The 15,640-nt window shown below is 36.4% G+C and overlaps 1 protein-coding gene and 1 long non-coding RNA gene across 2 annotated transcripts; one reads left to right on the top strand and one right to left on the bottom strand.

The window, feature by feature from the left end:
- Positions 1–480: 480 nt before the first annotated feature.
- Positions 481–2,350, bottom strand: LOC127514933 (uncharacterized). The gene is made up of 4 exons (XR_007930738.1): positions 2,245–2,350; positions 2,045–2,138; positions 1,493–1,580; positions 481–1,165 (listed from the first exon to the last, which is right to left on the bottom strand). It is a non-coding gene; the product is annotated as an uncharacterized LOC127514933 (long non-coding RNA).
- Positions 2,351–2,583: 233 nt separating this feature from the next.
- On the top strand, positions 2,584–14,102 carry cfap52 (cilia and flagella associated protein 52). Its single transcript, XM_051898205.1, has 14 exons — positions 2,584–2,781; positions 2,912–3,111; positions 3,263–3,399; positions 3,576–3,704; positions 5,100–5,199; positions 5,346–5,462; positions 7,395–7,495; positions 7,657–7,827; positions 7,967–8,115; positions 9,484–9,629; positions 10,467–10,618; positions 11,559–11,661; positions 13,049–13,160; positions 13,488–14,102. The coding sequence occupies exons 1-14, from the start codon at positions 2,721–2,723 to the stop codon at positions 13,661–13,663; spliced, it is 1,854 nt and encodes a 617-aa protein (XP_051754165.1). The 5' UTR covers positions 2,584–2,720; the 3' UTR covers positions 13,664–14,102.
- Positions 14,103–15,640: the final 1,538 nt, after the last annotated feature.

The following is a 15,640-nucleotide window of genomic DNA, read 5'->3' as shown; positions in this document are numbered from 1 at the left end:
ACTTCTGTGAGATACTGTATATACAGTATATATATTTTTTGTGAACCTATATAAATTTAGTATTAAGTAAAAAGAATATAATGACATTGTTAAAGAAACCCATATAAATCGAGTGATTTAATCTTCTAAAGAGATATGATTGCTTTATATGATGAACAGATTTAATTTAGGCTTTTGTCCTTAACATGGATCATTGCACATACACAAAACACATCAAACAGGTTAAATGGAAACTCAAATGTATGCACTTAATACATAAAAATAAACCTCAATGGTGTGCACGTTTGAGCTTCCCTTTACCATGTTTGATGATTACTTTTACAATGTCTTCATGTAAATTTTGAAGCTTGAAAATGTTGATTACCTAGACTTTCAATGGATGGACAAGAAAAAAAAAAAAAGATGAAAGAATATTAAAAATATCTTCATTTTGGTTCCAAAGAGGAACAAAAGGTGGGTAAATGATGACAGAATTACCAGTTTCAAGAGAACACTTTATTCACTTTAATGTTAATTAACTAATCAACCAGTCCTCTATAACAATTTATTAAAGAAACTCTATTTTCATTGCAAAAAAAAAACAAAAAAAACAACAACAACTTGACATGTTGTAAGATGTCTGTCAAAGTAAAATATGGCTATATTTCACATATGCAATGACAAAATCACCAAATTATTGTATAAAGTATGTAATATATTATATAACTTATGAACTAGTTATACTTAACTGTTAACCAATAATTGGTATTTGCAACAATAAGAATATGAAAACAACAACCTTTTTTTATTATTATTATTATTATTATTTTTTTTTTTACATTTACATCTTATCAACGGTTCTCTCCAGCAGGTTTAATAACTTTTCCTCTCTTTCCTCTGCTCTCCTCTCCCTGGCCTCAGACCGCTCTGCCTCTCTCTCCAGGAACTCCAAAACTGGATCCTTATGCTGCCTTTTTGGTGGCAAGGGGCTAAACCCTGGGTCGCTGTCATCTGTTTCAAGCAGCTCTGAGGAACTATAAGTAGGGGATGCTGAAGAAATCAGAAAGGGAGGCTGCATAGATGGCCTCCAACCAATTGCTTCATTCATCAGCTCAAACCACTTCCAGCTCCTTGCATTTGTGTCCCCTGACTCGCTCTCCACACCTGATGGTAGCTGCTTCAGTTCCTACAAATATTTTGGGCAAAGATAAGAGTGAAACTATCTCAGACCTCATGTAATGAAATGATACAGTGACTAGTGTCTGCTCCAAAATGGAAAAATCACCATAAAATGTAGTCCATAAGAATTGTGTGGATATTTCATAACTATAGCCGTACTGTTGACATTAAACCTGACAGGACAACTTTACATGCACAATTTATTTAACAACTATTAAACTGCTAGAGTAATACTGATTTACTTTTGAGAGCTCCAGTAAGTAATAAAAAAATACTAAAATAAAACAATGCATGATTTTCAATTTTATGTTTGACAATAATGCAAAAGACAAACCTTAAATTTTATTTTCAGGTTTTCCCACTTCTTCCCAGCCCTTGCTGGGCTGACTTTATCAGCAAGACCAATCTCTTTAAGAACAGTTCTGAAAAACGAACATTTCACCATTCAAAAATTCACACCTCAAAGAATGATAAAAGTAAAACAACAACTACATTAATATTAAGATATTAAAGATAACAAAGAGATAACACTTTTACTAATTTGTTGAAAAATGGAAATTTAAAATGGAAGCTGCAGCTAAATGGCACTGGTGGCTATCTTTATGAAAAACAGCACTGCCTAAAAAAAAATATCTCCACAACACACACTATTCTTTCTCATACAGTATTGTGTGTTATGTTATGTGTCATAGAAGTAAAATTGCAATTTATATATCATGAGCTAAAATAGCTAAACTCTTGTAAGTTACTCCAACTTTTTAAGTGACTGACGAAGAGGCAAAATAAAACAAATAATTACATAATATCACCTCACCTATTATTGTTGTTGTAATAAATTTATTTCAGTGCCTAAACTAGCTGTAATAAAGATATATAAAAAACTTACTCCCAACCAAGCTGAGCGTCATTTCTTTTGCCAGAAAACATCTAATCCTTCTCCGCCCTTAGACGAATAAGCTTTTCCACATCTTCGTCTGTCCCTGAGGTAATCATTGACACTTAGCTAATTGAGTGTTCAAGTGTATGTTGAAATCTGTCAAATAAACTGAATTAAACAATTTATCAATCAATTAAAAAGGAACTTACACCTGTATTGTTCTACCGTGGACTCCATCTTGTGTCGAGACGCGAGAATTCATCCGAGGCATTTCGGACATAAGAATCGGTTCTGCTCAGATTTTCAAGTCGAATCGCTCTCGCGGTACTTTGATGTCATACGTCGATCGGTCCGCACAGCGCCGCTTCAACTCGAACGCGCACCTAAAAGTTGTGCAAGGGCTCCCGGGAAGACTTATTTAAAATTACATTTAAATGACTCATCAGACAAAACAAAATCGCTTAAATTATTTAGACATCCCAGCAATAACTTAAAATAAAAAACTGTGATTTTTTGTGTCCTCTAAAAAACAGTTCAAATGAATCGAATCAGTGAAATGAACTCTCTTTACGCTACTAAGCAACGAGTCCAAACACAGCGTGTCACTGTTGCCTAGATACGTGTGTTTGGCTCCCGAAGCCAGCAGCCTTTTAAACACATATCCGAAGCTTAAAGTTCTATCACGATGGCAGAAGACACGCAAGAAGTCCCTCAACTCGCATTAGAGGCTGTTATTGGGTTTAATGGTAAGGTGAACTGTGAACCCTTTCGCATTTGATTGTTTGGTCTTTAAAATTTAAACAATAGGCCAACTCTCGATATTTGCTAAGATGAAAGTATTTCAACGGTATCAAAGCATCTACATTGTTTATACAGGGCATGTGTTTTCTGGACTCAAAGTGCATCCAGACAGAGAACATATTATTTATCCTCTTGGCTGCACTGTTATTATTAAAAGTCTGAGAAGTGGAAAACAAGATTTCCTTCATGGCCACACGAACAACGTCTCTTGCATTTCTGTGTCTAAAAGTGGACGCTATATTGCATCTGGACAGGTCACTTTCATGGGCTTTAAGGTGAGCTAGTGCAATAAAATTGGGAAAACACAATCTACACATGGCTTAATAACATCATATATCGGTAGATGCTTTGTTTTACTAGAAGACAGTGCTCCCTTAATAGTCCATTCTTATAACCTTGGAATGAGATGACCATTTCTCATTACAGGCTGATGTTATTATCTGGGACTATGAGAAGAAGGAGATTTATGCTCGTCTTGCGCTCCATAAAGCTAAAGTTGAAGATCTTAGCTTCTCCCCAAATGATAAGTATCTGGTGTCTCTGGGTGGACAGGATGATGCCAGGTAAAATACTTCTTACTGCAGTGATCTAAAATTGATTTCCAATTGCATATTTAATTGTTTTTCACCTCTTGTTTCATTGTGTGGTTTGATTAAGCAATATCTATCCTCTATATTAACCTAGAATCTAGATGTACATTAGAAAGTCCTGTCTTAGCATGTTTACTTTATGGTTTTAGTATCGTTGTGTGGAACATTGAGAGTAAGGAGGCTATATGTGGCAGTCCTGCTTCAGCACAGAGTGCTGGTCACTGCCTCACCATAGAGTACACCAACCTGAATGATGAAATCTTTGTCTCTGCTGGAAAGTAAGCCCAATTTTGTGATACTCCTTTGTGTAAGAATTTTAATCTAAAACAAAACTTTTATGCACACTTAATCTCACATTATTTTATATTATTAAATTATTTCTGAACAATCATGTGACACAGAAGATTGGAGTTTTTGGCAAAAAAAAAAAAACTTTTAACCAGTAGATATTTAAAAATTATTAAATGCCAATGAGAAGGATGCAATACTAATGCAGTACTGGAAATTGCAAAGTTGAGGCATCACCATTGACAGCGACAGCTGCAAAATAATTAAGGTGAAGAATTAAGTGTGAAACCATCAAGAATCCTTTAGTCTCCAGCGCCACCATTTTCCAGAACTGCAACCTACCTGGAGTCTCCAGAAGTGCGAGGTGTCAGGATCTCAGAGACTTAGGTTAGGTAAAGAATCCCAAAAAAATGACCCCCACTTAATAAGAATCACATACTGAAGTGTAGTAAAATACATGAAGAAAAAATAATACATGATTTTTTACAGGCTTTATAGACAGATACTGTAGATTGAGAGTGACTCTTGAAAGACCAGCAGCACATCCTCTTGTACCACTGTTTGAAGAATTTATCTTCCAGAATCTGGCAGTATGTTTTGGGAGTTAATTTTTTGTCCATCTCCTATCCTGAAAAGTAAAAACTAAAAATGATCTTCCAAAACTTACTGCCAGATTCTGGAAGATAAATTCTCCAAACAGTGGTACAAGAGGATGTAGTGCTGGTCTTTCAACAGTCACATCTTTGCAGGAACTTCAACAGTCAATCTGTCTGTCTATAAAGCCTATAAAAAATCTTCATCTTCATGCATTTTACTACACTTCAGTATGTGATTCTTATTCTTATTCTAAAAGGTTCCTGATGGTTTCACACTTCACCTTAATTCTTAATTATTTTGCAGTTAACATGTGTCATTTCTTCTCCACCTGTTTTTGTCTGACCCTGCTGACCCAATGAGCATTTCACTGTCCAATGGTCATGCTTTAACTTTGCAATTTCTAGTATTGCATCCTTCTCATGGTCATTTAATAATTTTTGATAATTTTAAAACCTGCTTAATAATTATGCACACCTGAATATAAGGTGTTTTTTACGTCCAGCCTTCATGAACACTTATAAATTATTAAATACAAAATGAATAGTAGTTATTAAGACTGATATTGGTTTGGAATTGGTAAAATGTGCTTGGAAAAAAATATATGATCAGAATATCAGCTTGCATAATAATTGTGCACGCACTGTATATATATTCTGATGTCAAGTTGGGCAATATATATACTACAAATAGATGTGTGTGCGTGAAATAATGTGCTTATCGCTTTCTGCAAACGTTAATTTAGTGTGTTTTCATGTTTGTTTGTTGTTGTTGTTGTTGTTTTTCTTAAGTGGAACTCTACGTGTCTGGGAGCTTGATTTGCCCAACAGAAAGATTCGGCCCACAGAATGTCAGACTGGACAGCTCAAGAGAATTGTCAAATGCCTTGAGGTGAGTGAGAATCACTGCTACTGCCGGTTCTGGTTCTCTCATTTTTTTTTTACCTGCTCATTCCTTGTGGTTTTGAAAGTGTTTTGTATGACTAAAACTGGTACATATAAAACATCACTAAATGTAAGTGTCTTTCTGCCTTGAAGATCCCAAATGATGATAGTTATTTCTACTGTGGAACTACAAGTGGGGATATTCTGAAAGTGAACCTGAAGACTAGGTTGCTCAACAGCTGTGGACCTGTTAAACAAAAATTCAGCAAGGTGAGTCTTCTAATTTTGATTTAACACAGCAAACAGCTAAGAATTAATTTTGCCTATATATACAGTATCTCACAAAAGTGAGTACACCCCTCACATTTCAGCAACCATTTTAGTATATCTTCTCAAGGGACAATACTATAAAAAATGAAACTTGGATATATTTTAGAGTAGATAAAGTGCTGCTTGTATAGCAGTACAGATTTACTGTCCACTGAAAATAACTCAGCATACAGCCATTATTGTCAAAATAGCTGGCAACAAAAGTGAGTACACCCTAAGTGATAAAAGCTGTACATCGTTTAACCATGCAAAGCTACATGTCCTATTCATCATGTTCATGTTTTTGTCTGTTTGATAGGACCATACAAATTTGTGTATCTTGTATTAGAGCAGTTAAAATTTGATGCTTTGAGAACAATTCTCTCATACTGACCACTAGATGTTCAATATTGTACTTCATGGCAAAGAACTCTCTGAGGATTTGAGAATTAGAATTGTTGCTCTCCACAAAGTTGGCCTAGGCTATAAAAAGATTGGTAACACCCTGAAACTGAGTTACAGTACAGTGGCCAGGGTCATACAGAGGTTTTCCAAGACGGGTTCCACTTGGAACAAGCCTGGCAAGGGTCGATCAAAGAAGTTAAGTCCTCGTGCTGTGCCTCAGGTGCAGAAGCTGGCTTCAAAAAACAGATGCATGAGTGCTGCCAGCATTCCTTTAGAGGCTGCAGAAGCGGAAGGTCAGCTTGTCATTATTCAGACCATACGCCGCACACTTCAAGTCAGTTTGCATGGCCGTCATCCCAGAAGGAAGCCTCTTCTGAAGCTGGCTCACAAGAAAGCCCACAAACAGTTTGCTGAAGACAACCTGTCCAAGAGCATGAATTATTGGAACCATGTCCTGTGGTCTGATGAGACTAAGATAAACTTGTTTGGCTCAGATGGTGTCCAGCATGTGTGGCGACGCCCTGGTGAGAGGTACCAAGAAAATTGTGTCTTACCTACAGTCAAGCATGGTGGTGGTAGCATCATGGTCTGGTGCTGCATGAGTGCTCCTGGTACTGGGGAGCTGTGCTTCATTGAGGGAAACATGGATTCCAACATGTACTGTGACATTCTGAAGCAGAACATGATGCCCTCCCTTCAGAAATGGCAGTTTTCCAACATGATAACGACCCCAAACACACCGCCAAGATGACAACTGCCTTGCTGAGGAAGCTGAAGGTGAAGGTGATGGAGTGGCCAAGTATGTCTCCAGACCTGAACCCTATTGAGCACCTGTGAGGCATCCTCAAGCAGAAGGTGGAGAAGCGCCATGTGTCTAACATCCAGCAGCTCCGTGATGTCATTATGGAGGAGTGGAAGAGGATCCCATCATCAACCTGTGCAGCTCTGGTAAATTCCATGCCCAGGAGGATTAAGGCAGTGCTAGATAACAATGGTGCTCACACAAAAAAATGTACACTTTGGACACAGTTTTAACATGTTCACTTAGGGTGTACTCACTTTTGTTGCCAATTATTTAGACAATAATGGCTGTATGTTGAGTTATTTTTAGAGGACGGTAAATCCAAAAAGTATATCCAGTTTTCATTTCTATAGAATTGTCCCTTGAGAACATATAATGAAATGGTTGCTGAAATGTGAGGGGTGTACTCACTTTTGTGAGATACTGTACATGATATGCATGACTTCTGAGAAAAATGCACTGGTACATTTGATGTGAATTGTTTTCAAAATAATGCACTGAAAATATGTCATTGACTGTTTTATTATCTCTTTGACTACTGCTATTATTTATTACACTACACAGTCTAGGAAACACAAATAAACAGAGACACACAAAACAAGCTGAACAACAAGTTTAACAAAAAAATATTTAACAGACCTCTTGAGTAAAATTATATTTTATAGTGCTTTGTCTTGTTGCCGCAGGGAGTGAACACTCTTAAAGTCTTGAAGACCGGTGATATTTTAGTGGGATCAGGAGATGGGATGTTGACTTTGTGCTCAGGAGGGAATTTCAAAACCATTAAGTATGTAATAATCTTTGTTTCCTCTTCTTTCTTCTCAATTTTTTTTTTCTTTTTTTAATATGCTCTTTGTTTTCCTCCTTTTGTTATTATTTATTTATTCTTTCTATCTGCCTTCCTCTCGTTCAACCACTAATTATGGTTAACTTTATTATTTGTGACAGGAGTGTTCAGTTGGAGGGAGGGGTGACGTCTGTGGCCTTGCGTGGAGATGGACAACAGTTCTACGTCGGGACAGAGGCAGCACAGATCTACAGTTTAGGCTATGCTGACTTCAAACCAGAGCTCATTGCTACAAATCATAACAGTGCTGTAAAAGATGTGGCCTTTCCTTTGTGAGTGATACAACTGCAATGTTTTGTGAGAACCTCCCTTCTGCCACCAGAGGGAGATGTAAGCTTTGTATCAGAGGCCTATGTAAAATACATTGACCGTCCATCTATTTGTGCAAATCCTCTCTATCACTCTCAACAGTGGGACATCAGAGCTCTTTGCCACCTGTTCACAGAATGATATACGAGTGTGGCATTCTGAGTCCTCCAAGGAACTTCTGCGTATCATAGTGCCCAACATAAAATGCAACGCTCTGGGCTTTATGCAAGATGGCCGGAGCATCTTCAGTGGTCAGTCTCATACAGGATGACCTGTTGAAATGGTTTTAGGAGCATAGCTTTTCTGTGTTGATGTATTTTCCATTTGAAACACTGTATGTACACTCCTGGGGGGAAAAAATGGTCAAGCCAAAAATGGCAAAATATTTAGTGGTCTTTTAATGGTGTTAACCATTTCAATCACAAATCACTGGTCAGGAAATTGGCAAGAATTGCACAAATACTGTAGATGAAGTCACTTAGCACGGAATAGCCTTCCCCAGCTTGCAGACAGATTTTTACAGGAAGAAGAGTCAGTGTTGTTCCACTCAATGTTAATGGCTTCAAACAGTTCATGAGTATTTAAAAATTGTCTCCCAGTTCATTTGAGTTTAATGTGAGACCAAATATTCACTATAGGGTTCAAATCTGGACTCTGACCAGTCCAAAACATGATACTGATAGACTCAAGACACTTCTTGGTTGTCCTTGCAATTTGTGCAGGAGCATTGTCTTGAAAAACAACAATCTGATCATTCCTCTTTATACAACTTTTCATTTGTGGGAAGCAAGCCATTCTGCAATATTCTCCTGTTCTCCAAAGCATTAAATGACTTTTCATAGTGAAGAAGTTCACCAATACCAGCAGCTCCCCACACAATGACACCTTTTCCTCCATATACTTCACTGTGGTAGAGATGCATTTATTATTATATTTCTCACCATATTTTCAAAGACACCGCTCTGGAGCATCACCATGCAACTTCATTGTGATTCATCACCACTTCCCATATTCTGCCAAAAACTTCATTCTGTCTTTGATGTTTTCTGAGACAGCAATGGCTTTTTAAGTTGTGCATTTACTTAAATTTTGCTAATTTTCTGACCAATAATTTGTGGTTAAGACTAGCTTAGAAAGCTTAGTGTTTAGCAATTTTGGGCTTGGCCTGTTTCTTTTGCCCTGGAGTGTACAAGCTGTATCTTAACTGAAGACACAGACAAAACATAATACTACTTCGTATTGCTAGTTTGATGCTGGTTAGATTTATAATTTTATTATAAATAATATATAATAAATGGATTTTTAATATATTAATACTGTATATATATATATATATATATATATATATTATTGTTTTATTTTTTATTTAAATATGATTTTTTGGATGATTTTATTATGATTTATTGGATTATTTATTTGTAATCAGTTTTTGCAGTACAATAGAATATAGATGACCTCAAAACTAAAATTTATTTCACAGGTCTTTTTTATCAGTATTTAATAATAATAAAAAAGTTTGAATTATGCACAAACGTGTTAATTAATTCACTCATTTAACCTGTTTGGAGTTCAGTACAATTCAGTCACAGCTTTCTTTATTTGTTAACTTTTTTTGTCAGCTTGGAACGATGGGAAGATTCGTGTGTTCACTCCAGAGAGTGGGAAGCTGAGGCTGATAATTCATAATGCCCACAGTATGGGAGTGACTGCCATAGCAGCAACCAATGACTGCAAGAGGATTGTCAGCGGAGGGGGAGAAGGACAGGTACAGCATATCAGATACACATCATAAACTCACTCTTGAGAGCTGTGCTCATGTTTTAGATTAAACACATGACATTAACCCACTTGGTTCATGGCTACCTACCAAATACATAATAACAAATAAATGAAATATTAGTTTTAGATTAAATTAATTCATTTTTTGAGGGAAAAAAAGGGCTATGGAGTGAAACAAGTGACATCTAGCACAACTACACAATACTGTTCAAAAGTTTGGGGTCGCTAAGAACTTGATACTTTAATCAGCAAAGATGCATTAAACTGATAGTAAAGACATTTATAATGTTAAAAATGATTTCCATTTCAAATAAATGCTTTTCTTTTGAATATTCTATTCATCAAATCTTAAAAAAATTAGTTTCCACAAAAAAATTCCAAAGCAGCACAACTGTTTTTAATATTGATAATAATAAGAAATATTTCTTGAACAAATCAGATTATTAGAATGATTTCTGAAGGATCATGTGACACTGAAGATACTGCAGCTTTGCTGTCACAGAAATAAATAGCATTTTTAAAATATATTAAAATAGTGAGAATAGTAGACTTCCTTCAAAAACATTAAAAAACCTTTAAGACTCCAAAGTTTTGAACAGTAGTGTATGTAGGAAACTAGTTTCCTTGGGAAATGATCAAATACACAGTTTAAGCTTTCATTGTACAACAATATTCATCCACATAATGGCACATTTGGCCAATAAGAATCTATTTTACAGAGCCATGTAATAATAAGTAGACATGTTTTTGTTGTTTTTAATCTAAAACATCCTTACAATAATTGCAAAATAAATGTATACCTTGACATCTCTCTGTAATGAAGGTGAGAGTCTGGGAGATATTCCAGAAATCTCATCAACTCGTTGAGACCATGAAGGAGCACAAAGCCACAGTTAACTGTATTAAAATCAAGAGTAATGACAAGGAGTGTGTGACGGCCAGCTCTGATGGAGCCTGCATCATCTGGGACCTGGTGTAAGTTCGAAGAGCATTAGATCATAGATATTTAATCTAGACATACTGAGTGAAGGTCTAGCCCTCAAGTTATGAAAAATCAATAAATTAATCAAGAAATGAAAAGTTATCAAGAAAAGAACATTATGTCATTGTAAACCCGTAAATATTTGGTTCATTTTCGGAACACAATAGACCTTAGTGAAGGTAGTGCCATGTTTAATTTTTGACATGAATGAAAATGAGCCTGTGAAGGATAAAATACAGTGCGCTCAGTGGTTCATACTGTTGTTTAACAACATACTGATTGTTCAGCTGATGAAACGTCTTTACAGAAAAAAAAAAAAAAAAAACTTTCAGTAGACAAGAACTCTGTGAGTTGTGAAAATGATCTACCTTTATGCAGTGTATGCCATTGTAAAGACTGTACATCTATCCCTCACTGCCTTGTTTTCATCTGTGTTAAATTCAATATGGCATCTAACCTGACTAAAGTCTATTGAAGATATTTTTAATGAAATCTGAGAGATGTCTGTCCCTCTATCAAAAGTCTATTACTCTATTCACCCAAAAACTTAAGCAAATGCGGCTGAGCTTCCGTTTACCATATTTGAGTGCTCTATGTATGTTCTCTGAACAGTGTTTATATGTCAATAAAAGCCTAAATTAAACCTGTTCATCATATAAAGTGACTATGTCTCTTCAGAAGATTTGGATTAAACCGCTCGATTCATATGGATTTATTTGACTGATTAATGAAGCATCTGAGTTTTGGGTGAATACATATGACAGTGAGTAATTGATGACAGAATTTCCATTTCTGGGTGAACTATCCCTTTAAATCATACACCTGTACACATTAACCAAATTTTCAGGCTACTGATTTGCTTTGTGAAAAAAACATTCTATTTTATGTAATCTTTAACTATGTTTGTCTGGGTTCTTCTCATTTCCCATTCAGGAGGTTTGTCAGGAATCAAATGGTCTTGGCCAATACCCTGTTCAGTGTTGTATGTTACAACCCTGAGGAATTCCAGATCATCACCAGTGGCACTGACAGAAAGGTACAAGACTAGACTGATCTAGACTGATGTACTGGCATGAGTTTGAGAGAAACGTGGCCAGAAAGAGAGAGAGAGAGAGAGAGAGAGAGATGGATAGGTGAGAGAGTAGAAAAAAAAATCAGAGATAGATACTGTGTACACAACAGCAAGCTGACAGAAAGCTCTCCCAGTCTCCTGTGGATGTACTATAGTATGATCCGCTCATTCTACCGTGTGCCAAATAGTCCATCTGCTAGTCTTAGGGCACAGCATCAGTGTTCATTTAAAGAGCTTATTAGAATACGTATGGTCGGCTGTGTACATACAGTACGTCCATCACACAGAAGCAGAGGAAAGACTGACATTCTCAGTGCTTTCATTCATATTTTATCTGTGGAGAAGCAAGAGTAAAATTTTATATCATGATGTTATGTTTTATTTAAAGACCTTATATTATTTGCAATTGGCTTAATTTTTTGTCAACAATGGTACTAAAGGAGAGCGTATAACATATTTGCTGCATTTGGACAAAAAACAAACGTGTTCAGTTCAATTTCAACCATCTAATAGCAGTAATTAATAATACTCCAGACTGTAGCCAAACAAACACAAATGTAACTCCATTGTTGTCCAGGAAAAGCAGCCAAAACCAGCACAGTAGGTACAGTACTTGAAAGGACACAATGCTGGGGTCATGCCGGATACCCAGTGCTGGCGCAAAGCCTGCTGGGACAGAGCCATCTCAATGAGGCGTACCAGACCTGCTCTGTCTGCAGTGCTCATGCCTTTTAAAACTTGATAGAACTGTTCTGTCATAAATCATCATTCTTTTTTTTTTTTTTTCTTTTTTTAACAGCCTCATAAGTATGAAGTTTGATTCATTTTGACAGGATATTTTAATGAATTAAAAGCATTTAGAATCAGAATTTCTTTAATTTCTTTGTTCTTGTTTTTGTTTTAATGAATAATCCAATTATCAAAAAAAGCAAAGCCATATCCCAAAAGTGAACATCCCCATTACTGCTAAAATGCAATCAGTGGTTTACGGAAATTAGATTTATGTAATATCTGTTGTATACAGGCTCAGATGCAACATCCCAAGACAAAGAACAACAGAAGGCTTAGAGCCATTTGTTTTTTCTTAAGTTGCACTATAACAAATTACATCTTGATATTTATCTTGCGATTACATCGCATATAGCTCTTTGCCTTTGATCTGAAGAAATTACATTGTTTTTCTCTATTTTTTTCTTCTCATTCTTTTATTGTTGCTCTCTTACTCTTCACTATCAGATTTGTCAGCCATTTTTAACCATTAACCTTATTTATTTGTTTCCTATACCACCATTAAAACTAACATTTAGACCAGGATAAGACATCTTACATGCAATCTTTAACCGTTGAACAGATTGGCTACTGGGAGGTATATGATGGTTCAGCAATCAGAGAACTTGAGGGCTCCTTGTCTGGAGCTATAAATGGCATGCACATTTCTGAGGACGGAAAATATTTTGTGACTGGTAGGTACCTTCACATGCAGAGTTATTTTCACTGAGTCATTCTTCTGTCATATGGCGGATGTAACAGTAACAACAGGTGGCACAATAAACAATATGAACGAAAGTATTTATAATGGTGCAGAAAAGCATAATTCGCAAAACAGTTGGATAAATGTCTGCTCACCAGGTCTAAATAAACACTTGCAGAATTCAAACTGATCCCAGCAGTTATTTTTAAATGAGTTTCACAGTTTGAATTGATAAGGTGCTAATCTAACATTTCTGTTGTTAGTGTGTATTCATACTGCTTTCTGCAGTTTAATGCTAAACATCAAACGTCTCTTTCAGGTGGAGATGACAAACTACTAAAGCTCTGGCACTATTCAGATGGTGAAGTGACCCACATTGGCATTGGGCACAGTGGAAGCATCACAAATGTGAGGATCTGTCCCAACAGCAGATATATTGTCAGTACCAGTGCCGATGGAGCTATCCTAAGGTGGAGATACCCACAGCCCTCATAGAACCCTTAAGAGTGAATATGATCATCTAATGCAGTTCAGACATGATGATTGTTAGAGAAATATACATTTGCCTTGCAAGTATCGTTTTCAAGAAATTATTTTTTGGTATAAATTTTCTAAAGATTTAAAACCCAACAGAATTGATATTAAATTTGCTGTGACTTTTTTTCTTAGGAGCAAATGCAGGCCCTTTGGATTTCAGTTACTAAATTTAAACATAGTATTACACATTAATTTGGCACCTTAATCTGCAAGAAAACATTATTGTATAATAAAGTATTTTAATGTAGAACCATAGAACCAAAAAGACAAATGGCATTCCTTTTCCTTGCAAATAATTGTATAACAAATTAGGTTATGAAATCTAATGAGATTTAAAGGTACCATTAAACAGTCCTATTCCAGTCATTTCATTGAAATAAAGCAGCCTAGAGCCCCAGTTTTTTGAGGACTTTTTGTGAACTGCACTGTCAGCTAATATATCACCTGAGAATCTCCAGAGAGCTGGCGGGGGAGGTTTGGAGAAGTACAGCAAGGCATGAACCCAGCATCTGGATGTGCCTGTCCCAAATTTCCTCTCACCTCCGAGGAACAGTCTCAATAATGAATATCTTAACCCCTAACAGTAAGGATTCAGTCAGAAAGGGGGTTTTTTGGAGGGGGATGGGGGGTGCTCTGCTAACTTGCACATTTTGGCAATAAAAGTGGTTTTGTATGAGGTTTCAAAAGTAATTTGGTTGAGATCTAATTAGTAACTGAAGATACGTGTCAGCAGTGTTGGGGGTAACACATTACAAGTAACTAGAGTTATGTAATCAGATTACTTTTTCAAGTAACTAGTCAACTTTTTCAATTTACAACAAAATATCTAAGTTACTTTTTCACTGTCACTCTATCCATGTCACATTTATTGACTAAAAACAGTAAAATGCAATCTCAGAATTTTACGCAAACCTGTAATAATTAACTATATTAAATTACACAAATGTACTTCATGTGTTTAATCTCACTTTATTAACCAATATCTTTGCTGCTGACCTTCAATGATCTAATTCAACCATACTAATAAGCAAAAATTACTTTAGATTAGATTTAGAAATAAGAGTGTTAAACTTTGTTCTGTGTCCTATTCTTCTTTAATCCAGAATGGCAGCACAGCTGAAAGGTTTGTTTGAGCTGCGCCCTCTACTGTACAGGCATAAATATAAGCCTGAAGGGGGTCGCACACCGGACGCGAAGCTCAGCGCCATGCAGCGCCGCGCCACGTCTTTAAAATTCAAACGCATTGTTTTCAATGAGTGTACGCACACCGGTGGTGACATTCGGAGCCTGTCCGCGGCGCCCAGCTATGACTCAGGAAGTTGTTCAAAATCCTGCCACGCCACAGAGCGCCATGTACATTGTTTTACATTAAATTTATATTATATTTCTCTCAAATCATCGTTAATGTACATACTGACTTCACCCTGCTCTGAAAGATACATCAGTTTTATATTCTTAGTTTAACAGCTTGAATAAAGTCTAAAAATGTATGATAAACGTAGCTTTTTCTTTCATTTTGCTTTGCTGTGCCATTTTTCCATGTACACTAACCTCAGTGCGAAATATTAAAGCCTAGGCATATGTAACGTTTCCCCGTCGACTTAAAACTCACCCATCGTGCAGCTCTTCTATCAGGAGTTGATTCAAAATTGAGCTTGCACGTATTTAATGTGCGCGGCCGGTGTGCGATACCTGTGAGTTGTCCGAGACGCGGCGCGGCGCTGAGCTTCTTGTCCGGTGTGCGACCCCCTTGAGGCTTAGCCATTTCACTTTTGGTGTGAAAGGGCCTTTACATTTGCCAAAAATAGAACTTTTTTGTTGTTGTTATTAAAAAACAAACAAGCAAGCCCAGCCCAGGTGAGAAAAAGTAACGCAAAAGTAACGTAACACATTACTTTTCATAAAAAGTAACTAAGTAACGCAATTAGTTACTTT

Source organism: Ctenopharyngodon idella, chromosome 6, assembly GCF_019924925.1.
Source record: "Ctenopharyngodon idella isolate HZGC_01 chromosome 6, HZGC01, whole genome shotgun sequence".
NCBI lineage: Eukaryota > Metazoa > Chordata > Actinopteri > Cypriniformes > Xenocyprididae > Ctenopharyngodon > Ctenopharyngodon idella.
This window is presented reverse-complemented; position numbering and strand designations above follow the sequence as displayed.

What these genes read in the sequence shown, in the direction of transcription:
- cfap52 (XM_051898205.1), top strand. Translation starts at nt 2,721, where the DNA reads ATGGCAGAAGACACGCAAGAAGTCCCTCAACTCGCATTAGAGGCTGTT. An exon ending in GGTGGACAGGATGATGCCAG is followed by an intron (nt 3,400 to 3,575) that starts GTAAAATACTTC and finishes TTATGGTTTTAG; the next exon opens with TATCGTTGTGTGGAACATTG. An exon ending in ATCTTTGTCTCTGCTGGAAA is followed by an intron (nt 3,705 to 5,099) that starts GTAAGCCCAATT and finishes GTTTTTCTTAAG; the next exon opens with TGGAACTCTACGTGTCTGGG.